General features: G+C 37.2%; 1 protein-coding gene across 6 annotated transcripts in view; it reads left to right on the top strand.

Moving 5' to 3' along the window:
• AOX1 (aldehyde oxidase 1) overlaps positions 1-23,362 on the top strand; it is a 49,421-nt gene that overhangs the window by 5,793 nt on the left and 20,266 nt on the right. For all 6 annotated transcript variants that reach the window (XM_041472947.1, XM_041472949.1, XM_041472951.1 and 3 more), the window contains exons 6-26: positions 134-195; positions 780-860; positions 1,670-1,750; positions 2,787-2,931; positions 3,101-3,193; positions 4,899-5,050; positions 5,288-5,381; positions 6,079-6,188; positions 7,036-7,220; positions 8,393-8,555; positions 9,795-9,887; positions 11,838-12,007; positions 13,276-13,402; positions 13,696-13,818; positions 14,879-14,975; positions 15,883-16,007; positions 17,500-17,633; positions 18,810-18,897; positions 20,410-20,496; positions 21,962-22,153; positions 22,444-22,671. In XM_041472947.1, the coding sequence (XP_041328881.1) occupies positions 134-195; positions 780-860; positions 1,670-1,750; positions 2,787-2,931; positions 3,101-3,193; positions 4,899-5,050; positions 5,288-5,381; positions 6,079-6,188; positions 7,036-7,220; positions 8,393-8,555; positions 9,795-9,887; positions 11,838-12,007; positions 13,276-13,402; positions 13,696-13,818; positions 14,879-14,975; positions 15,883-16,007; positions 17,500-17,633; positions 18,810-18,897; positions 20,410-20,496; positions 21,962-22,153; positions 22,444-22,671 (2,630 nt within the window). The remainder of the gene's footprint in view (positions 1-133; positions 196-779; positions 861-1,669; positions 1,751-2,786; positions 2,932-3,100; positions 3,194-4,898; positions 5,051-5,287; positions 5,382-6,078; positions 6,189-7,035; positions 7,221-8,392; positions 8,556-9,794; positions 9,888-11,837; positions 12,008-13,275; positions 13,403-13,695; positions 13,819-14,878; positions 14,976-15,882; positions 16,008-17,499; positions 17,634-18,809; positions 18,898-20,409; positions 20,497-21,961; positions 22,154-22,443; positions 22,672-23,362) is intronic.

Raw genomic sequence — 23,362 nt, 5'->3', positions numbered from 1 at the left:
CACTGTTCTATTTTGTCCTTTTTAAGAGCTAACACTTCTCCTTGAGCTTCAAAAACACAAGACTCATATAAAGACACAACATTCTAAAGCCACATTAGAGCAAAGCTTTTTCTGACTGATTTCCTTCCTTCAGGGAACTTGTGCCGCTGTACTGGATACAGGCCAATCCTAGATGCCTGTAAAACCTTCTGTAAGGTAAGAAGTAGTGGCAATAGGAGTGCTAGATTTGGGCTATCAGTGTATATGCATATAGAAGCCATCAAGGCTTTCACTGAGATCATCCCTTCCCTCTGTTTAAAGATGTCATTCTGAGCAAATGGCCTAACCCATTAGAAAAACTGATAAACACAAGTGAACATGGTGTCTAGCCTAGATTATGAAGAGTAATCTGAAGTAACTCCCTGTGGGTTAGTACTGGCATGAATAAAAGCAGAATTTCAGTCCATATTCTTAGAATTTATCATGCAATGCAATATGTCAGAAACCTACTGAGGAGAAATGGGAATGAACATCTGGTAAAGAAAACAATACAGACCATCTGCTCTCACAATGTCAAAAGAATTCTACATAGTAGGAATTATTTTGTATTAAGGATGTCAACATTTGATGACTTAAAATTATTTTTTAATATCACTCCTTTAACACTTAATCCTTCTAATTGGGCTTGTTATTAAACTTCATTTAGAACTTTATTGAAATACAGAGTCACTGTTATCTTATGAGCTTTAACTCATTGCCATTCTGGGCAGTATTTCACTAATGGGATTTTCCTATTTTAGGAATCCATTTGTTGTCAAAGGGAAGCAAATGGAAAGTGTTGCTTGGATCAGGAAGATGATTTGTTTGACAATGAAGAGAAGGTAAATTTTAAATATATTACTGACCCTACTTCAGTATAAAACTTAGAATATTGCATATAGTATTTGATAAATAAGATATTTTATTATTCCTCACAAGAAATTAAGAAATATTTTGAAAAATTCAGGATTCTGTGTGTGTATTTGTATGTGGAGGCTCTGATGTGCCATATAGTTCATATATGGTAGTTTGAGTCTCCAGAGCTGAGATTTGAACAGCTCTTCAGGTTCAGTAATATTAATAGTCTGAGCTCTACCAATACAGTGAGAATTACATTGTGAAAGACATTAGGGCATATGTGAAATTTCCTTAAATCAATGATCAGTGATGCTCTAAGTACTGGTCTCTTAGGAAGACTGCTGACCTGAGTCTGAAGAATTGATGCACTCTTAAAAACTAGAGCTATGATTGTGATTTTATGTGAAACCTCTTATCCATACAAATATTTCACCTTGTTCTTAATTTTCTTTCAGTAATATCTATCTACTTCTTTGTATTTTGAGTACTTTAGGTTGGCATGAAACTAATTTGTTGTAGTAGAACTACAGGAAGCCTGTACTTAGTCCTTCAGTTTCTTGCTTCTGCACTGTCATTTGTGTTAGCAGTAAAATTTAAGAAAATATTATGAACACTTCTTTCACCTCAGCACCTCCAAATGATGCATGGTGATTTAAAAACAAATCCAAATGATAATGAAAGACTAATTTTTGTACTGACTTCAGTGGCAGTCTGTTGGTTTGGCTTTGCTTTTGTTTTTGTTGTATGAAATGAACAATGAGAGAAAATTCTTGGTCTTTGCTTTCTTTTTAAGGTGTCCACCCACCTGTTTTCAACAGATGAATTCCAGCCCTTAGATCCCACCCAGGAGCTTATATTCCCTCCAGAACTAATGGTACCTTTTGCTGCTTATAGACTATTCTCATGCTCTGTTCAGAATTCTTAAGTCCTGCTTAGCAGTAATTCATCAGATGAAATGTCAAAACATTTTAATGTTATTATACTCCTTTTGGTTTTTTGCCCAGTAAGCTTGTTGAATATTCACATACCAAAAAAAGTCATATCAGGAAAATGAATTTGCAGTTAGGGGAGAAGATAAAGAAGCAACCCAAACTGGGTTTGCAGTCTAGCAGCTGAAGATGCAAATACTTGACAGCAAACTGAATGGCAAACAATTTTTAACATTGGAAAACAATTCTGTGGCTTAATAGTTGTGTTAGTCTGTTCTCAGCCACCCACATCAGAGAGTGTTTAGCCCCAGTGATTAAGGCATGCCAAATATAAAACAGCTGGAATGGAAAGTGTTAGGCACTCTTAATTATGGACAGCAGTATTTGCTCTAGAAAACAAAAGCTGTATGTTTTACTTTATTATCAGTGTAGAGATTCAAAGCCAGATTATCTGTAGTTAGCTGACTGCTTCTGGAGAAAGGTTGGTAACTGCAGGACAGGAGTTTGTGACTGTGTGTTTGTACCAGAGCTGGTTCACAAGCTATTTCCAAATGATCGGAGAACAGTGGTAGAACAGCCAGAGACACTGAAGTGCATGTGCACCAGTGCCATTGGTGCTCTTCAAGCAAGCTAAGTGGGCAAATACCTCCCTAAGTATTTTTTATTGCTTTTCTAACAGTTTTAGCAACTGCAGGATCTATACCTACATCTTTTGCTAGGGGAATGTTTATTATCATAAAAATATTCTTGTTTATTAGCCCATTGGAATTACTTGAAGACATTTCACCCACACAGCCTCAACTTTCACCACTTTGCAAACATTAGCCAGCATAACATTTCTGTCCCCTTTTTGTCCAATTTTAAAGGATTATGTAGAACTGCTGTTGTTTAAGAACATTTTTGACTTTCAGTCTAGTGTCTGTTAGATCTCACTTCTGTCTATATGTCTAAATATTTAAATCTGCCATGTTTCTCCATCAGAGAATGGCAGAAAATCAACCAAAAAGAACTCTGGTTTTTCATGGGGAGCGAGTAACATGGATTTCTCCCATAAACTTGGATGAACTGCTGGATCTGAAAGCCACCCACCCTAAAGCACCTCTTGTGGTTGGGAACACCGGTGTGGGTATGTATGTGATCAGAACAGCTCCTGTTGCTTTAGTTCCAGTGTGCATGAGAGGAGTGGGGCTACGTTTGTTGTTCTTTTTGCATCTTCATCCTTAAGCTTTCTTTCCAGTATGTGGGAGTTGTCTTTATGGAAAAGCCTTTTGTCCAAGTCTATTCCTATCTTGTAGGACCTGACATGAAATTCAGAGGTGTGTTCTATCCAGTTCTTATTGCTCCTGCAAGGATCCCAGATCTGAATGTGCTGAAATACACAGATGATGGTCAGTAGACTTCACTTTTTTCCGAAATAGAAGATTTCTTTGCAGTAAGGAATGCTGCACCATTCCAGAGTGCTGAGCAACTCATTCCTAAGCATGCTTGGCTCTTTCCCAGGTCAAGGGGGCTGTTGCCAACAGCACAGTGCAGGATGACTTTGTCTTCATGGGGCAGTGCAGAGCTGACCAGCAATATCTTGGGCCTTAGTGCGAGGATGGTTATTCTGGTAATAGTGGTTCTGGTGATCAGTCATGCAGGATTTGCTTTGTGACTGCTCTACCAGCCTCTGCTGAATAGCAGAGAGAGACCCATACAAAACCACTGGGAGTGTTAGCATGTGGCATGCTTGGTTACATTAGAAAAAAGGATGTGATTAAACTGGCATTGCTGATGTGCATTAACTAATCTTGTTCTCAATCACAACAGCATTAATTATAATAGGTTAACAATTTTGTACCTCAACTTACATGTTTATAATGAGCATGGAGGTTTTTTTATCTAGACTAGGTTTTGGGTTTTAAATAATTTCTGGTGGATTAGAAATACAACTAGAATTAGGTTTCAACTTACTATAATGGTCTAAAGTAATTGAATAAAAGCTACCTTGTACAAGCTTATAGCCAAAGTTTTAAGGAAAGTCATATCTGATGAAATTACTTGCTATATGCCTGAAGCCACTTTTTTTTAAGTGGTAAACTGTGTTTGATAGTTCTGTCATTGCATTTGGAATATCTGTTTTATTTCTGATCAGTCATCCAGTTTTATTCAAAGACTAGTTTGTTCCTAGCTGAAAAGTAGCTAGGAATTGAAAAGAAGCTGGGAGAATGCTTGCTCCTTCTTTAAAATGTGTAAATAAAACCTAGGTATTTGAAGGTGAGGCTTACTAGTTCTAAAACAAGAGATATGCAGTTTAGTTTGCCAGCCAGAAATAGCATTTTCTCTCTTTAATCAGATTTAAATGCAAAACATATTTTGATTAAATTTTTCTTTTAAATACACAAAAATTAATATTGCTTTAATTAAAATTCATTAAATGTATTTATATTTTCATTTATACATTTAATTGAATCCCAGTATTCATTGAAAACATTCATTTATTATGTAAAAAATTATTTTTAATACCAGGGAACTGTGTACCATTTACAAAAAAATTAGCAGTATAATCTTACAAAAAAACTTCTCAAGTAAATACATACAAGTTCTCTTTCTAGTGGGAAAAATGATACTGTCTTCATTGTTAGGACTATTTGGGTTTTTGCTGCCAATGCTATCTACCTACACTTTAGAAAGAATAACTGGAATGTACCTATGCAAGGCAAGATCAAATTAGGATGAAAGTCATGCTTAAAAATAGGAAGAGTCTGTTGAAAGCATTTTGAAGCTGACTCACCTTTGGTGAAATGTCTCCTAAATGTTTACTTAGTCAAAGCAAGGTGCAAGGGAAGCAGTTGGGATTTGCAGCTGGAAGCAGAGAAGGGATTTCCCTTTCAGCAGAAGAGGTGAGGTATTAGTTCTATTTCATCATTTCTAGGGATTTTACCCTTAGTCTCCTGAAATGAAAGGTTCCAGTTCCTTTAAAATGCAAAGGCCTCTCTCCTTTTATCTGCCTTTGCTCACATGAGCTGTCCTAACTCTACAGTCTGAAGACACTTTAAAACCCAAGCAATAAAGCAATGCACACATTGGACTTTCATTATCTTTTGGTTACAGGATTAACTCTGGGAGCTGCCTGCAGCCTCTCTCTAGTGAAAGACTTCTTGACAAATGCAATTGCCGAGTTCCCTGAAGAGAAGACGAGGGTTTTCTGTGCTGTCTTGCAGCACCTGACAACTCTGGGCGGAGAACAGATAAGAAATGTTGCTGTATGTTGGGAATTAGTTGCAATTGCAGTTCGAAAAAATTTGTAACTAATGTGAAATTGGTCCTGACCACATGTAGAACTTGCATTTTTGATTTTGCCATGAATTTTCTATCAATACCTCTTTTTATAGCTTTCAATATGTATAAATGTACATACAGTTTGCATGTCATATGGTCATTTAACATAAAAATATTATGTTTACAAAGAAAGGTAACATAAACTACTTTATTTTTTCAAGTCATTTGGTGGAAACATCATAAGTAGAAAATCAACCTCAGACTTGAATCCTGTTCTGGCAGCCAGCAACTGCATGCTCAATCTCGCTTCAAGAGGTAGGAGGAGATAGCCTGTCCTGTAGCATTTAAATGTTTAAAGGGCTCTTAGAGATTTAAGTTCCTTGCAGAATTTTGTCATCATCCCTTCTGAAAATTTAACTTTCATAATATACATTATAGAATAACAAATATGGTCACTTTCAGAATAAAATATCAAATAGAGAAAGGAAAAAGCAATAGCATTTATTTCTTTCTGGATTGCTAGAAATGTTCAGAATCTCAGAGGAAAAGCAAACAAAGAAAAGAAGACATAAACCCAAAACCTAAACAACAAAAGCCCCACCCTCCTAATATTTTTTTGCTTTTGCAGCAGTTCTTTACCACTCAGTTTACTTCCTCGTTTTGTATGCTTTAGAATGAAAGGTAGTTATGACAGCAGCTGCAGAGATCTGGAATAGATTGACAGGAGTGAGGGTGGGATCATCATGGCAGTATTGGAAGGGAGGATTACAGAATGGGAATTGACCTCTGGATACTTTTTTAGGCATCTGGCATTATGATGTTATGGAAGATGGAACAACCATTTAAATTTATAGAACATATCACTGATAGTTTTTTTATATAAGCTCTGTAGCAGTTATTTATTCAGGAAGGCAGCAGGTATTTCTTGCCTATTAAAATATTATTGATATTGTGTTAATTGCATGATTGTATGGAATTTTCTGGATTTGAATTATTTTGGGGTTTTTTTTAGGACAAAGGCGACAGATTCCTATGAGTGATATTTTTGCAGATGGAGTTGGTAACAATACCATTACACCAGAAGAGATCTTAATCTCTATCCTTATACCCTATTCTAGGAAGGTAAGTTATTCCTTTGTTTAGATTTGCTTTATGCAGAGTTAAAGACTATGAAATAAAGAGCAAGAAGAGGCATAATGCATTTGTTTAAACTAGCACTGCTACTGCTTACTTTCTGAATTCCTTACATTTATTCATTTCAGTGCCATACTATCTCCCAGTTTTAGCCAAAAAACACAACTCAGCAGGTAGCTGGCGATGCTACATAAAGAGTAATACTCAGAAAAAAGTTTGCCCTAAAATGATGAGGGCAATAGCAATTGTCTAGATCTCCTATGGAAAGGGGTCTTGGACAAGTTGCCATTGTGCTCACCAAAGCAGGCTGCTCACCTGTGATATGGCTGTCATCAAATAGGTAAAGCATTGTCATCGCCTGAGGATTTTTCTTTAAAATGGGATAAGATTGGATGTGTGTGTGGTGGTTCCATAAATGTTGCTGAACTGAATAATAGTCTTTAACTGATACTGGGTTTGCAAGAGTGGATATGGGATCTTAGAAGAGAATTTTGGGTTATGTTATCTGAATACTGAAGTTTGGCAATACCTTGAAGCCTCTAAACTTATGGTCTTGTTATAAATACAGCTCCACAAAATCCCTGTCTTCCAGTTATCTACCACGAAAAATCTAGGTCTTGTGAACTGTGTAGGTGATGGGGGATTGGGTATGAGCTGCTAGAAAATCAAAGATGGTAAAGCTACTGACAGGTCAAGGGAAGAAAGTGCATGGTCTTGAATACTCAGGAAGTTGAATTTGTGCTCTTCATTTTCTGTTCTCTTGCTTCCCATAGTGTAATAACAAGTTCTGCTTTTAGATATTTACATGTCTGCACTTCTGTGTGATCTTTCTCAGGGGGAGTATGTCTCTGCATTTCGACAAGCACCAAGGCGGGAAAATGCTCTTCCGATAACCAATGCTGGGATGAGGGTCCTTTTTGAAGAAGGTACAGACATTATAAAGGATCTCAGCATTTTCTATGGAGGTGCTGTCTCAACAACAGTCTGTGCAAAACGAACCTGTTGGACACTTATTGGAAGGTAAAATATCTTTGTCTTGTGTGTCTCTGAACAAATAGTCTTTGAAAGCTTGGGTTCATGTTCCTTGGGACATGAAAGTACAGAAGGATTTCATTTGCCTGACTCATGCCTTGTATGTTCAAGTGAATGATCAAGCCTCAGTGATGACTTTTCAGGATTGTTACCTTTTGGAGTTTGCACATGAAGTGCAACTCCAGTGTGAATTATGCAGAGAGATAAGATAAGCTGTGAGATAAGTGGATGAGGTATACATCAGTCAGTTGTGCACCTAAAGCCAAGGATGGGTAAATTACTCTCTATCCCATACCTTTGATAATCCTCTCATCAGTGTTCTTGAGTCCCTCAGCTTGTCTCTAAAAGATACCAAGTTTGAGAACTTTACATGTGCCCAATAAAGTTAGAAGCACAAGTCTTCACCTATTCAATATCTCTTCATCTACAAGGTCCCAGTAATTTCTGGAATTAGTCCCTGACTTTCCTTCTCAGTTTACAGCACCTTTCCAAGTTTTGGAGGAAAAAAATTGCAAATTCAAGCAGCAGAAAAACAACACTAAATGAAGCCCCAGTGGCCTTTTTTGCTATTTAATATGCAACTGTTTCATTAGTTGAAGTGCTTACTATTTTTTGATGCGTAACATGATTAAATTTAATCTAACAGACTTAATATTTTGATATCTGCGGTCGTGTAACTATGAAGAAGTAACAGTGTTGAAATACTTGAAGTACTTGAAGTAACAGTGTTGAAATACTTGAAATACTTGAAGAAGACAGCGCTTTCTGTAAATGTAACAGCTAATTAAGTCCCTTGAAAGTATCTACATTTTGCATCTATGTCCTTATCTACTCTTCTTCAAACATAGGATAGTGTCTGCAATATGGTGAGAATCAGTAAGAGTGCTAAAGCAGCTTTAAAGCTGTAATAGGGTTTGTTTAGTTATGTATTTGTTTATTTAAAAATGCTGGCATAGCACTTAGTTTCCTTATGGGAGCTTAGCTCTGTGAGCAACATTGATCTACACCGTTTTAAAAATTGCAGACATTATTAGAATCAATATTTTGACTTCATTGTGAGCAGGATTATATCTCTGGTCGATGGTACACATATATTACTGCAATCGGTATTTATTTTTTATTAGTCCTGGTCTGATTGTTTCTATTATTCTTCCTTACAGACACTGGAATGAACAAATGTTGGATGAAGCATGCAAACTAGTTCTTAAAGAAATTGCTCTTCCAGACTCAGCTGGTGATGAAAATATAGACTATAAGAAAACTTTGATGGTCAGTTTCTTCTACAGATTTTTCCTGGAAGTATCGCAGTCATTGAAGACAATGGTAAATTAGTTCATAAAATCATGGAATATACCAAGTTACAGGAGACCCATCAGGAGCATGGAGTCCCACTCCTGGCCCTGCACAGGACACGACAGGAGTCCTACCATGTGCCTGATAGCATTGTCTAAATGCTTCTTGAAATCAGGCTAGGGGCTGTGACCTCTGCTCTGGGGAGCCTGTTCCAGTACTCAAACACTCTGGGTGAAAAATCTCTTCCTGATGTGCAACTTAAAGCTCTCTCCTCCTGGCTTAATGCTATTTCCTCCAGTCCTATCAGTGGTCAGCAGAGTGAAGAGGTCGATGCCTGCCCCTCCACTTTCCCTGGTGAGGATGTTGCAGACCTCAGTACGGTCTCCCTTGAGTCTCCTCCAAGCTGAGCAAACCAAGTTCCCCATGTCTGCTCTTGTGCAAGCAAATAAAGGGAGTGTTCTGCTATATGTTAGTGCTTGCAGTTTGTACAGTGTGCTAAATCATTGTCTTAGGTTATTGTGTAGCTCCAAGCACCAAAGTGTTTGACTCCTAAAGAGACTGATGGAGAGATGCCCATTTAACTTTTAGATGCTCAGATATCTTTACCTTGGACATAAGGCCTTAAAAGACATTTGAGCAATATTAATACAACAACATACCCGGTAGCAAGCTCCCAGACCCAAAGACAATATACAAGAGATCTTACCCTGTCTATCATTCAAAACATAAATAGGTGAAATAGAAATAAAGGCTTTGGAAAAAAATTGTAGATATTAAAACAACCCTCCTTCTTGAATGAACTGTTGACTGGGAGATGATGATGCTAAAGCTTCACTTGCCAAGACATTCTAGGTGTAATTTACTTTTTTATTTTTGTCTTAAATATGTTCTTACAGAGAAGAATATCCCTTTTACATTTTTTTCTGTGTTACCTTGAGCTTTTTCCTCTGAATTGCCATTACTAGGTAATTGTTTAGTACCAGGAGTGATTCTGAGCCACTTTTGATCAGACCTCAAATCAAAATTCTTTTGTCTGTCCCTTTGTTACTTACTTTAAAAAGCATATTTGTTGAATCAATATATTTTTAAATATTATTTAGTGCCACCTAACACCTCTACATTGTTTTCAGATTGTTGTTTTAGGGCCTTTCTAGTTTGAGCCTGGAAAGCGTTTCCTGTATAAAGATTTTGTGCTTGATTTTGGTTGTTGGCTTTTCTAATTGTAATGTTCAAAATGAGAATTTTAGCAGTAATTAATTTCCTTTTCAGGATCCTTGCCATTATCCTGGCATACCTGTGGAATATGCGAGTGTCTTACAAGATTTCAAAACCAGAATGCCCCAGAGTATCCAAATATATCAGGCAAGTGATTTCATTCTGACATTGTTTTGTGCTTTAGAAGACTAGGTAAAAAGTCACAGTTCAAACATGAGTTTTGGTGTGAAGGTAAGGTTCAGATTTTCCAAAGGACTGGAAGCAAAAGGCTTTTAGTGGTAGATTTTAACCGTATCTCATTTGGAGAATCCTTGTTTGTAAAAATAGATTCTGGGCTGTACTCACTTCTTCTAGACAGTTCTTTGAAGATAAATATGCTAAGCAAACTCCATTGTCAGACTGCTTAAAATTGGTTTATTGCAGTGTGCAAGCCAGTTAGAAAGAAATGAAAAACAAAAAAAAAAAAAAAATTGAATAGCCCAGGTATAGTACATATACACTGTAGCATAGCCATAGTATTGTTGTCTCAAGATCCTCAGGGCTCTTAGGCCTTACTGTAGATGTAGGAATCAAGATGGTGTGTGATGTTTGTGTGCTCAAATTAACACAAGCAGGTTGTCCTAAATCAACAGTAGAGAGCAGCAAAGTACATGCTTGGTATTTTCTGAGCTCACCATATGAATAGTTCATTGTGGAAACACCAGCAAGGATTTTTGATATTTTGACACCCTCAATACATGAGTCAAAATACCAACTTTTGAAAACCTAAAGAAAAACTCAAATGAAATATAGGTAAATACTTGTTTTTCTTTTAATTTTTGGATATTCCCTAGAAAAACACTAGCTTTAAATACTTCAAATTTGATCAAATTGTTATCTTAAGTTTCCTTCAGAGTTGTTATTAAAAAAAAAGGCAAGAGGCAGTAAGAGGAGCCAGGATCAAGGGGACTGTTTCTCTGTGACTTTTCCCCAGTTTATTCCCCGTCTGTAATAAAGTGACTGAACATCAGAAATTGAAACTATTTGTTACTCAGATCAATTGGCACTGAGCAATGGAAATTTAGAAACCCAGAAAATCTGAGTTTTTCCACTTTAAATTTCTATTTAGATTTTGTAAGGCCATATTTTTTGTCTGCACTCCTTCATTTGGATATTATTAAGCTTTTAAAATGAATATGAAAAAAAGAGAATGCTTATCATGAAATCCAAATATGTTGTCATTCTGTGGTGGAAATGTTGAAGTGGTTTGGCTGAGCCATTGATTTGAGGAACTTCAGGCAGTCAAGTGGAGAGTGTTTGTTCTTGACTTTGTGCCAGTAGCAGACAGTGTGCCAGAAAGTGCAGGAAGCAGAAGTGTGTAGCCTGAGCACTTGTGTGCTGGAAGCTTTAGAAGTAAAAACGTTTTAAGTTGGAAGCAATTAACTAATTCTAAATGTAGAAAAGGAAAAAGTTAGCATGAATACTGACACAAAAATTGGAAAGGTGTTCTGGAAGTTGGCAACATTAGTTGATGTGTCAGACTTAACTGGAAACACTGAATTAATTTAAAAAAAAAACTTAGCACAATAATATTAATAAGACACTAAATTCATACACAGGTGTAAGGAAATAATTGGGAAGAAAATATTTAGGCCATATTTTCTCACTGATTTACATGATCAGTTGCACTCTTTCAGTGAGGAAGACTAATCTTAGAAATCATTGCATATAGCTCATAGTGCACCACCTGACACTGGTAACATTCAGAGCAGAATCTTGTGACAATAATTCAGAAAATTATCAAAGCTTCATTACACTATTCAGTAAGGGAGGAAAATGTCCTTCTGAAAAAGTGCTGGGTTTGCACTTTGATGTAAATAACTAAGGAAAAAAATCCAGGTAAACAAGCCTGTGTGTCACTCTTTGAAGGGGTCCATAAGAGAAGAAAAGAGGAGAAAGAAATCCCCAGGAGTAGCAGCCACATCTCTTTCAATATTGAACCAGATGATGATAGCATGAGCATTGTTCATTCATCTAATCTTCTGATTACTTTAAGAGTAACAGGACTGTTTGTTTTTTTTAACTGGGGATGCTGGGTGTGTGTTTCTGACTGTACAGGACGTAGAGCCGAGCCAGTCTCCCCAGGACCCTGTAGGACGGCCCATTATGCACCAGTCTGGAATAAAGCACGCCACTGGTGAAGCAGTCTACATTGATGACCTTCCTTCTGTGGATGGGGAGCTTTTCCTGGCTCCTGTCACTAGTTCCAGAGCTCATGCTAAGATTGTGTAAGTGTTCAAAGTGGACCTCATGAAGTCTTATGAATTGCTGCCTGAGATTTTTAGAGACTAACGAGTTATGCCTGTACAGAGCAGCATGCCTGATACCTGCAGGCAAATCCACACTGGAAGCAGTATTGTTGCACTAGTAGAAAGGTTTGTTAGGATTGACGTGTCTCACCCCATTTTACTGTACTAGTAGGGGTGAACTGTTTCTGTTTCATAAACCAGTCCAGAGGTAGCCTAGCTACCTCCACAAAGTGCTCAGCTGTGCGGTGCAAGCGGACTTCAAGATTCAGTTTTACCAGCACTACTTTTAAACCTTAACTCTATGATGAAAGAAGAAAGTTGTTTGAAATGTAGGAAATAGTGTGGCAACATTGCAGCAACAAGGTGGCAAAGGTCATATGAGGCTTATAGGAGAAAAGGGTGGAGAAGAGTATTTTATTTTGTAAGAAAACTGTTTCAACATATGCTTTTATGCTGCCAAGATACACCTATTCTAGCAGTTTGTTCAACATTCAGGCACCAACGCATCTTCAACTGATCTAGTCAGAATTGTCATGACGGATCAGACTGGGGCTTCTAGTTACTGAGTCCTTGTCATATTTCCTGGCTTATTCTTAGGTCAGTGCTGGGTTTGGCAGCCCTTTTTTTGGCCTCATCACAGTGGTGACATCACCCCCATCTCTGCAAGTCAGTAGGATCTATTCAGTCTCCTTTGTCTCCTGATCTGGGTGTCCAGAGAACATGCCTGTACGTGTGCTGGGATCTGATGACATGCTGAAGTAGATGCTATCAGAACATGCTGTTCCTACAGACCTCCTGCTGTTTCTTCTGATCCTTCTACACCTAGATATTTCCAATGCTTCTCCATTTATACTGGTTTTGTAACTTCTGTATCTCTCTACGTGAATCCTCTATCTGAAGATGAGTAATTGTATCTTGCAATACGTGTGTAGGCTGTGAGGTCTTAGAAAGTTGTAGTTGTAACATTGTAATTGTGCAATGATTTTTCTTAAACCAATGCAGTTCAGGCAATCTAATGGGCCAATGATTTCCCTGTTGTATCTAAATTATCTTTTATAAATGAAGCAGATTAGTAGAATCTTAAATTGTGCACTTCTCCACATGCCAGAGACAAAGAAAATGTGTGTGTGAGCCTATGAGCAAATCTTGGTAGTACAAGAGATATACCTCTGTATTGTGTTCCCTTCCTCTGTGGACAGTTTGTATAATTAATGAATTACCCTTCTCTCTTTCCATATCCTAATCAGATCTATAGATACTTCAGAGGCCCTAAAAGGAGCAGGTGTGTTTGATGTCATAACAGCTCATGATGTGCCAGCTGCAAATGAGTTTCATTTTTCTGATGATCCAGAGACTATATTTGCAAGAAACGAGGTATAAATACAACCTTTTTGCAACTGATTTTCTTAATTTTAACTGTTTTTATTCTCCAGCCTTTTATCCTTCCACTATCCATTTCTGAACACTGTATTTTCCTTGATTCTGTAGTTACAGTGGTATTTTTATAATTTGTTAGCTTCATGGATGATGTGAAAATACAAAAGTCCTAACTTAAAGAAAACTTCTGAACAGGAGACATAAGTGGTGGTTATGTAAAATAAGACGATCAATAGCACATGTGGAAATTGTTTGAATCCACTGTTCCATTACTGATGTGTATTCTACAGGTGATTTGTGTGGGTCAGATTGTGTGTGCTGTGGTCGCAGATTCAGATGTTCATGCCAAACAAGCAGCTGCAAAAGTGAAGATAGAATATGAAATGCTGGAACCAGTAATTTTAACAATTGAGGTACTAATAATTTCTTCTGCTTTTTTATTGTTTTACCTATTTAATGAATGGAAACAATTCACACTCTAGGTGCTTTTAAAATATTACTTTTAAGGAAACAAGATGAATTTGAACATCCAATTAAGCAATACGAATATCTCCCTATAAATAAATTTTAACCTTTTTGTCTAATTTTGACCACTTGTGGTAGACAGGCAACAGTTTTGAAAACATGAAGGTTTCACAAGTTTTACAGTAATAAACAAAAAAAAAAAAAAAAAAGAACTTTCCTAGTGTTCCCAGTGAGGAAAAGGCAATGAGCATGCTGGTTTCTAATTTTCTGGTAGCTACCAGCTGGTTAGTCAGCTTGTGTATAGTGGCTAACAGTCAGTTCCTGATTATCTCTAGCATTTTTATCTGTTGTGTAGCTTGATGGCTAGGCTGGAGATGTAGGAGTTGTTGGGGAAAAATGAAAGAAAGGTGTTAGGGATGAACAGCATTTTAGAAGTGTAATGTGAGAGTCATATATGGATTTACCCTGGATTAAAGAGAGTAGAAGTAAGGAACAAAGGACACTTGTAGGGAATCAGTATTAGTTCTGGTAGTCACTTTACAGCTTGTTTTGATGTGTGTGGTTTATTGGAACAATCCAATAAAATCTTATTAGAAATAAAGCAAATGCTAATTTATAAATAGATTCCACCTTTATTTAGTCCTTGTGGCTTCTTCCCCTCTTACTGGAATCACTCTTTGGATTATGCAGTTGCATTCTTACTCTGTGGTGTCTTGGTAACATCCTGGACATATGACTGGCAAGAGCAGATTGAGTAAACTGAATGCATTTCCTTCAGAAACTGCTGTCATCAGTTACACTGTATACATCAGCAAATAATTGCTGGTATTGAATAAACAAACTCTACAATGACAGTAAAGTGATGAAATACAGCTGTTCATTGATTTAGGTAGCTGGTGGTTCCAGTCTCTGAAGACAATGGTGTTGGTCCTGAGACTAAAACGCTGCAACAAGCTGGGAATCTTAAAAATACTTAAAACCCCCTATTTCTCTTTTTCTCCATTACAGGAAGCTATAAAACACAACTCATTCTTTGAGCCAAAAAGAAAATTAGAACAAGGAAATGTTGATGAGGCATTTGAAACTATTGATAATATAATTGAAGGTAAACTGTAGAATACATTTGATAAGAAATTTTTGGCTGCCAATATTTGGGTTTGGCTGTCTGCTCTACAAGTCCCAGTTCTGCCTTTTTTTCTATATAGTCATTAGGCCTGAGAAAATTCTTAGGCACTTGGAAGACAGCATGACTAAATCTAGTGTATTGTTGTTCTGCTGCTACATTCTAGTTTTTTGCGTCATCTATACTTGAAAAAAGTTACAGAACAATTAGGTTGGGAGGGAGTCTTAGTCCTCCTACTTAAAGTAGGTCTGCTTAGAGCAGGTTGTTACAGGCTATGTCCAGTCATGTTTTTAGTATCTCCAAATATGGAGATTATGCAACATCTATAGGCACCTGTTCCAGTGTTTCACCGCTTTCATGCTGATTTTGATTTTTCTTATATCTAGCTGGAATTTCTTGTGTTCATTGCCTCTTATATTTCCATTGGGCATCTCTTGAGAACAGTCTGGCTTGCTGTTGTCTACACCCTTCCATTAGATAGTTGTAGACAGCAATAAGATCTCCTCTTAAACCTTTTCTTCTTATGAATGAATAAATCCAGTTTTCTCAACCTCTTCTCATACATCCTGTGGTTCAGCCCCCTGATGATCTTGGTGGCCCTCTTCTTGAGCTGGTCCAGTATGTGCATGCTTTGTTTAATTTATCTAGGTTTTATTGATTGTTGTCACCACTTGTGGGCAATCATGTTTTGCTTTAATACACTTCTGGTGATGCTACTGGAACAAGACCAATTTAAGGATTTTAATTTGTGTTTTTGTTTTATATGTTGCTCTTTCACACAAGAAGTATCAGAGGATTTGACATTTGATGGTGGTCTGTTAGTTCTTCTCTGGTTGATTTCTTCTGTCCTTTTCCCTCAGTAATACTTGTGTTTTTCTCATTGGATCAGGGGAGATTTGCATTGAGGGACAGAAACATTTTTACATGGAGACTCAGAGTATGCTTGCTGTTCCAAAAGGAGAGGATAAAGAAATGGATTTGTATGTGTCAACACAGCATCCAGCAATTATTCAGGTAATGCAGGGCATTCTCAGAGAAAGTGTTTGGACTTGTGACAGTGGAGCTTTTAAAGTTTGGTTTACAAATCTGTAGGAACAGAAGCCATAGAAACATGAAATTTCCCATCTGGATGTCCAGTAACATCTGCTTTGTAGTACTGCTGTATTCTGATAAACACTGAGCACTACACTGTCAGGATAAGTCTCTCCTTTCCCTTGGAACAAAGTACTTCATACTCTGCTATTGCTGGCATGAAAAGCTCCCTGTGGAGTGCTGAGGCTCCTCCATCTCTGTTAGTTTTCCACTGGAGTGAGGAGCAATTAGTTCTCTACAGAGTCAGAATCTACTGAGGATCTGATCAAGTCTAACAGCTGTAGGTGAGACTGCTACTCCATGCAGCAGTCTCCTAATTGGTTTGGATTTCAAGGAACCTTTAAAGACTGTTTAATTCAACACTCCTGCCGTGGACAGGGTTGTCTTTCCCTGCATCAAATTTCTCAAAGTCCCATCCAACATGCCCTTGAACACTCCCAGTGATGGGGTGTCCACAAGTTCTCTGAGCAAACTGTTCCTATGCCTTATGACCCTCATTGTAAAAAATTTCTTTCTCTTGTCCAGTGTAAAGCTACCTTCTTTTAATTTAAAACCATAGCCCTTTGCCCTGTCAATACAAGCTTTGCTAAAAAGTCCTCCTCTGTTTCTTGTGAAACCCCCTTGATAGTTTGAAAGGCCACAGTAAAGTCTCCCTGGAGCTGTCTTCTCCTGGCTGAACAACTCCAAGTCTCTCAGTCTTCATAGCAGAGGTGTTCTAGGCCTCTAAACACTGTCATGATGGTAAATGACAAAACAAAGCTGCCATAGCTTGTGGCCTGCATAGCAATAGCCACAGTGCATGAAACTGATGGTATTTCAGACTCAGCACTGGCATTTTGTGTTCAAAGCCCAGTTCAGCTCCTTTTATAATTTCCATTATTATTATATTGCCAATAGCCAAGCAGTATGAAGAACTTTGTGTTTGAGAAAATTATTTCAACCAAAAACATTCCTGACACTAGCAAGACCTTAGATTATTAAGAAACAAATAGTTTTATTTTAAAGAAGAATGAGGTATTACCATAGTAATAAAAATAATATAAACTGTAAACTAATCCATTTTTACTAGTGTATAACTGTAACTAATCCAATGTAAAATTGTAACTGTAAACTAATCCATTTTTATACCTGAAGCTTCCTACTGTTTAGATAATGTAATTCAAGGGTATTATTCTTCACATTGGCCAGTGGCCTTTTCACAGTCTGCATGGTAAAGATTTGAAATGTGAGCACTGTTGAGAGTTTGTTGTTGTTCTTTCTTTGCTTTTTAGCCTAGGGTAATGGAAAAGTTGTATTCATCTGATAAAAGAATAGAAATATCTGTGGAACCCTTTTCTAGAAAAGGTTTCTGTTTCAGAATCTAGTTTTTGGGCTTAGTTTGCGTTGGCATAAAATATTAAAACTTGTTTTACAGGAGATAGTAGCTGCAAGTTTAGGTGTTCCAGCCAACAGGATCATGTGCCATGTTAAACGAGTTGGTGGCGCTTTCGGTGGGAAAATCCTGAGAACTGCCTTACTGGCATCAGTTGCTGCAGTAGCAGCAAACAAGTAAGTGCAGCATGTGTGTGTTGGGATATGAAAAAAAAATTAAGCAGACAAGTTTTTCATTTTGGCTAAAATGCTTTCTCCTTTTCCAAAGCTGCTAGTCAAAATGTCATACAATCCTGACTTCACATTTTGCAAGACTGATACATTTTTTCGTTTTGTTTTCTTGGATTACTTATGTTAAGCAGCTCTAGCCTCAACTGAATTAATAGGCTGCAGAAAGTTGATATTAGTATAAGCTAGAATTGCTCAAAAGGACCAGTCCCTAACTTCTGAGACTTTGTACATACATTAAAACACAACACTAACTCTCCCGTTGTGAACTTCATTGACACAGCAGAATGCAGAAGGAAGAGTGGAACTGCTTTTAAGAAAAAGTAGTTCTAGCTCAGTCCTCAACATCTTTCAGTCAAAATTAGCTTAAATCTCTGAGGTATTATGCTTTTTCTAATACTGATTGGATCAGTTTATGAACATTAACATGTAAAGCTCCATCCCCCCATCTTCCAAATTTGGCAGGGCAATATTGGCAATTAGCTGTCAGGGCATACAAAACTCCTTTATAAGCATAACTGATCTGCTGCAGAATTCACATCAGCCTACATCCTGTCAGGTTTATGTTACTTCTACTGTCACTGGTATAAAATTTTCTCTTGAGTATTTTTGACCACATTAATGTGCTTTTTATTAACAGGTCATGCTAAAAATATTTATTTTATGGTTTAAAATATCTTTTTTATTCTTAGGACCCTATTTTACACATGATGTCCATTTTTCTAAAGTAATTCTTTTAAATAGTATATATATTTCTAGACTAATTTTCATATATTTATTGTTATTCATATTTTGGTTTCATTCCAAGACACTATTTCAGTATGATTCTAAATAGCTAAGAGGTGCTGAACACTTAACACTGACATAGTTTCTTCAGGAGTAGTTTTGCACTGAGTTATCTTGTTGGCATTCAAGAGATGAAAATTCTGACATGATTGTAAATGTGAGAAATACGAAATCTGGACATAGTGTTAAGCATATGTTCAGGCTTATTAAAGTTAAGTTTAATCTAAATGCATGTTTATATGCATGGCTGGATCTGGATACATGATGAGTAGCCATAGCGATCTTATTAATAACATCCTTTATTTTAATTGCAATTTGACTTCTCTTTTTTGGATTTAGAACCAGCAGAGCAGTCCGTTTCATTCTGAGCCGAGAGGATGATATGGTAATCACTGGTGGCCGACATCCTTTTATGGCTAAATATAAAGTGAGTGCCACAAAATTCTGGTGAACAAATACCCACCTGTACTCTGTGAATAATATTTCAGTGTTACTGGGTTATGTGTTCTGTTTATGAAAATGGTATAACCAATTCAATTTTAAAACAAAACTGCAAGCCAGGAGCCAAAGAGATAGTTGATGTAGAGCCCCTTTGTCTGCTTCTACTTCTTCTCTTCAGGGTTTTGTATTATTATTTTTTCTAGTTCCTTCATGTTCTTTATACTTTTATAGCTCTTTCTGTCTTTCTTTCTAGGAACAGGAAGCTAACCTATTGCAGACATCTTCTGCAGAACTTTATTTTAAACTCTCCATATGGTTAGATTCACACAAAGAAGCAGCTAATTTTTCACGGAAAGTGTGTCATGCAGAAAACTCACCCTGTGGAGGAAATTAATCTCTTCCCTGCCCATGCACTGTCATCAGTTATAATTATGCATTAAGACAATTTCTGCCTTCTTTTCCTTCTCTACTTGTCATTTAAATTATGTGTGCCAGCCACCATAATGGGATTTAAATTCAAGTTTCTGCTGAATCAATGAGCTGAATGACTTCTCTTTAAAAATACCTTTTGTTAATAGCTCTCTAGCTCAAGCTGGATGCCTTCAAAGGGGGACTCTGAACAATGGGATTATACCTGGGCAATTATACCCTTACAGTCTAAGCTCCCCACCCCTCACATGACAGTAGAAACCTGTAGTAGTATTAAGGGTCTGGAGTCTTCACATTCTTCAGGGGTTTCTTTCACGGTCTGTAGCTGGGCCAGTTCTTATATCTAAGTGTGTAGCCTTTGCTAGAGATTGTAGCTTCCTTATCTTTTAGCTTGAACTGACTCTGAGCCTTCTGTTACTTGACTGGGTAACAGTTCAACATACATAGGGGAGAGTCCACAGCTTGCAGCCTAAGGCTGCTGCAAATTTAGCTGCTAATACTAAGCAAGTTGCATGATATTCTATATAGGTGAAGTAAGAGAGGTTTTATAAGATGCTTCCCTGAAATTGAAAATTGGCTGTAGCTCATGTTGAGACTTCAGGAACTGTTAGTGGCAACAGGTGAAAAGAGATGTGAGATAAAGATAACACTTCTTCATTAATAAACATAAATGTCATATTCCATCTGCCAGACACTGTTCTTAAAGTGGGATTTGATTTTATCTACAGTAAACACTCCTAGGTGACACTTCTGTCAGCCATCTCAGGCAATAGAGAGGAAGCCACTGATTTTTCCTTTTCCAATAGGCTTATGTTGTGTATTCTGTGCTGTACCTCTACAGATCACAGATGCCAGCAGGGAAAGCCTATATCTTAGAAACATACTTTCTTTCTCTCTTGCTATAGTTTCAGTGAATGCTGCCCAGAAATTAATAGTGCAGTGTGACCCAAACGTGTGGGTTATGTTAATTTTCAGAATATACAAATACTTGAATTCTAATATTCTAAAATAAAATTATAAAATTCTGATGAACGCTGAATTCTAAATAACTTACTGTTGATCCTTCTAGGTTGGCTTCATGAATGATGGTAGGATCACAGCTGTGGATGCCAAATATTACGTTAATGCAGGATGTACCCCTGATGAATCTGTCCTGGTAAGGATTTTATACTGATGGACCTTACAACATGGAAGAGTCATTAGCTGGAAAATTATGAAGCCAAATTCCCTTGAGCATGTATTATTAATTATATAGACTTGGGATTGTGGGTTGATATTGGGATTGTGGGTTGTTGGAAGAATCTACACTGAGCAGATTAACCTTTCCTTATTAAATTTAGTGAGGCATCTCACTACTTTCTTATATTGCCCTATTCACTTCATGAATGTTTTCTCAGGCTTATTTTTCTGTTATTAACATCTCAACTAACATTGTATTCCTTTTAAAATGTGTAGTACCTGCATTTGTTCCTGCCTAAAGCTTTATGTCTTCAGGGCTGGGAAGATCTTTCTTGGCCTTCAGAAAATTCATAGTGATAGTTATCCTGTTGCTATCCCTATATGTTTCTGTACTGGGTCAGCATTTATTGTGCTGTATTCCTCAGTTCCACACTTATTGGTCTGCAAAGTATGAGATGTTTCTTGCTTTGATATTATCACTAGGTATTTGTGTTTGTTCAGGCTATTCTAGCTGTAACTGAAATGTTTGCTGTACTACCCCTCATCTGCTTGTCATTGCCCCGCCTATGAGGACTTTCTGCATCCTGAAATCTGTCAGTGTAACTGCCTGTGGTATTGCTGCCTAACCTGGTTCTGAAAAATAGCCTTGGTTAGAAGAAAATCCATTATTAGAAGCATGTACATTAATGCAGATAGTGTCAGAACTGTCTTAAGGTGAAGTCTACAGTGATACAGTGAAGCTACTGGACCTAGCAGGTATAACCAAGGCTTGAATTTGTCATTCTGAGAAATCTACCTAACACTGAAGAGAGACAGTGACCTTTTCATCAGGCATCAAACCTTTTTTTTTTTTTTTAATATTGACTCCTGTGACTCCTAGAGCCTAATTTGAGGTCTGTAATATAGCATTTTCCTCCTCATGTGGTTTTGTAAAACCTCTAAATGAAAAACTTGAGGACCAGAGGACGGTGTAGACTGCAGTACATATGCTTTCTGGTGGAACTAAGCCTTAAGTGTGGATTTCTATAGGATGTGATAGTTCAGAATGCTTTCATCAGTTCCTTTCATAGCTACTCTTGCTGTAAATCTAATCTATTTTTAGTTTGTGTGGCTTTTGGTATTGAAGTAGGAGAAAAATCAATCATAACATTACATACCTGCTACATCCATAACTGTTGATAACATCCAAGTACAAGTAACATCAGCTGTGTTCTGTATCCAAAAAAAAACCCCGAAAATTAATATATTGCATGAAAAATGTATTAATGAAGTCTGTATGCATGCATGAGTACTCTTAATGCCAATGATTGCCAGAAACTTAATTTTAAAGCTAATTGCCTCAAGTTAAGCTCTTTTATATAAGAGATGAGGAAGATTTAAATGTTAATTTGAAAGAAGCACTGTTCTGACATTAAACTAGATCTGTTTGTCCTCTACCTCAGGTAGCAGAAGTATCCTTATTAAAAATGGACAATGCATACAAGATTCCCAACTTGAGATGCTGGGCTTATGTCTGCAAAACAAACTTGCCATCAAATATAGCATTCCGAGGCTTTGGCTTTCCTCAGTCAGGACTGGTGACAGAAACTTGGATAACAGACGTTGCAGATAAAACTGGTTTATCACCAGAAAAGGTGACTAAATGAAGGCATCTTCTCTCCTGAAATGAAGCCTGTGCAACTGGAAAGTTAAAAACCTTTAGAATAGTTTAATTGTTTGAACAAGTCTTTTCTAAGTCTAACATAATTTGTGCTGAAATTCATATTTCTTTTAATCTATGTCTGGTTGTTGAATGAATAGCATGGTCTTACAAACTGGTAATTGTTAAAAAAAAATACAGTGATGTTGTTGTCTATTAGTCCCCCCAGAGGGTCAGTTTGCCTTTAACGGGATTGTGAGGTAGCTGAAATTTCATTTTTTTCAGATTAGGGAAATAAATATGTATAAGAAGAGCGAGCAGACACACTTCAAACAAAAACTTGATCCACAGAATTTAATACGGTGTTGGAACGAATGTATGGAGAAATCTTCATATTACAGTAGGAGAGCAGCTATCAAGGAATTTAACAAACAAAATTACTGGAAGAAAAGAGGGATTGCCATTGTACCAATGAAATTTCCATTTGGACTAGGCACACCTTACCTTTCTCAGGTGAGTTTCATTAAGTGTAACTGAGCTAAGCATTTTATCCATAGAAAATTACAGTCACTTTATCTGAGGATACAAAATAAATATGCATTCTTTTTCTGGAAAATTATAATCCTCCTGATGATTGTTCCCTGAGGAGGCTGTAGTAGCCTGTAGCTCTTTTCAAGCTGAGATCAAAGCTGCCTGGTTTTCAGGACCCAGGCAGCTTGGACCCTGCCTCCTTAAAGGCTAATCCCATCTGTTGAGGTGCAGTGTTGGAATAGGTGAGTTGAACGCACTTAGAAAAAGGTTTTGAAGACTGATAGCAGAATATTCATTGAATAAGTTGTCCACTCCAGAAATAGTGCTGAGCTTCCTCTTTCTGCCCGTGGATGTACTATGGGATGCTGCTCTTAAAGACTTAAATCCTTTGATGGTTCAAAGGCTAAGGTTACGGAAGCAGGAAAGGACAGTAGTATTTTTGCTCCTTGTATTTTTTTTTTTAATGTTAGGTGTTCAGTGCTTCTGAAACAGACAACATTCTATCAATTAAAATTAATTAATTGACTGACTTATGTCATAGCAAACTGGCTGTCTTTGTTCAACATTAAAGTCACAGGGTCTTTGTAGTCTACAGTGCTACTACTAGTCCAGGAAAAAAATCTCATTTGGAAATTCAACCTATGCTGTTTAAAAACCTCCAGGGCTCTGCCAT

Source organism: Pyrgilauda ruficollis, unplaced genomic scaffold (assembly GCF_017590135.1).
Source record: "Pyrgilauda ruficollis isolate IOZ18807 unplaced genomic scaffold, ASM1759013v1 scaffold3, whole genome shotgun sequence".
Lineage (NCBI taxonomy): Eukaryota > Metazoa > Chordata > Aves > Passeriformes > Passeridae > Pyrgilauda > Pyrgilauda ruficollis.
Note: the sequence above shows the minus strand (reverse complement) of the source record. Positions and strands in the feature narration are given on the sequence as shown.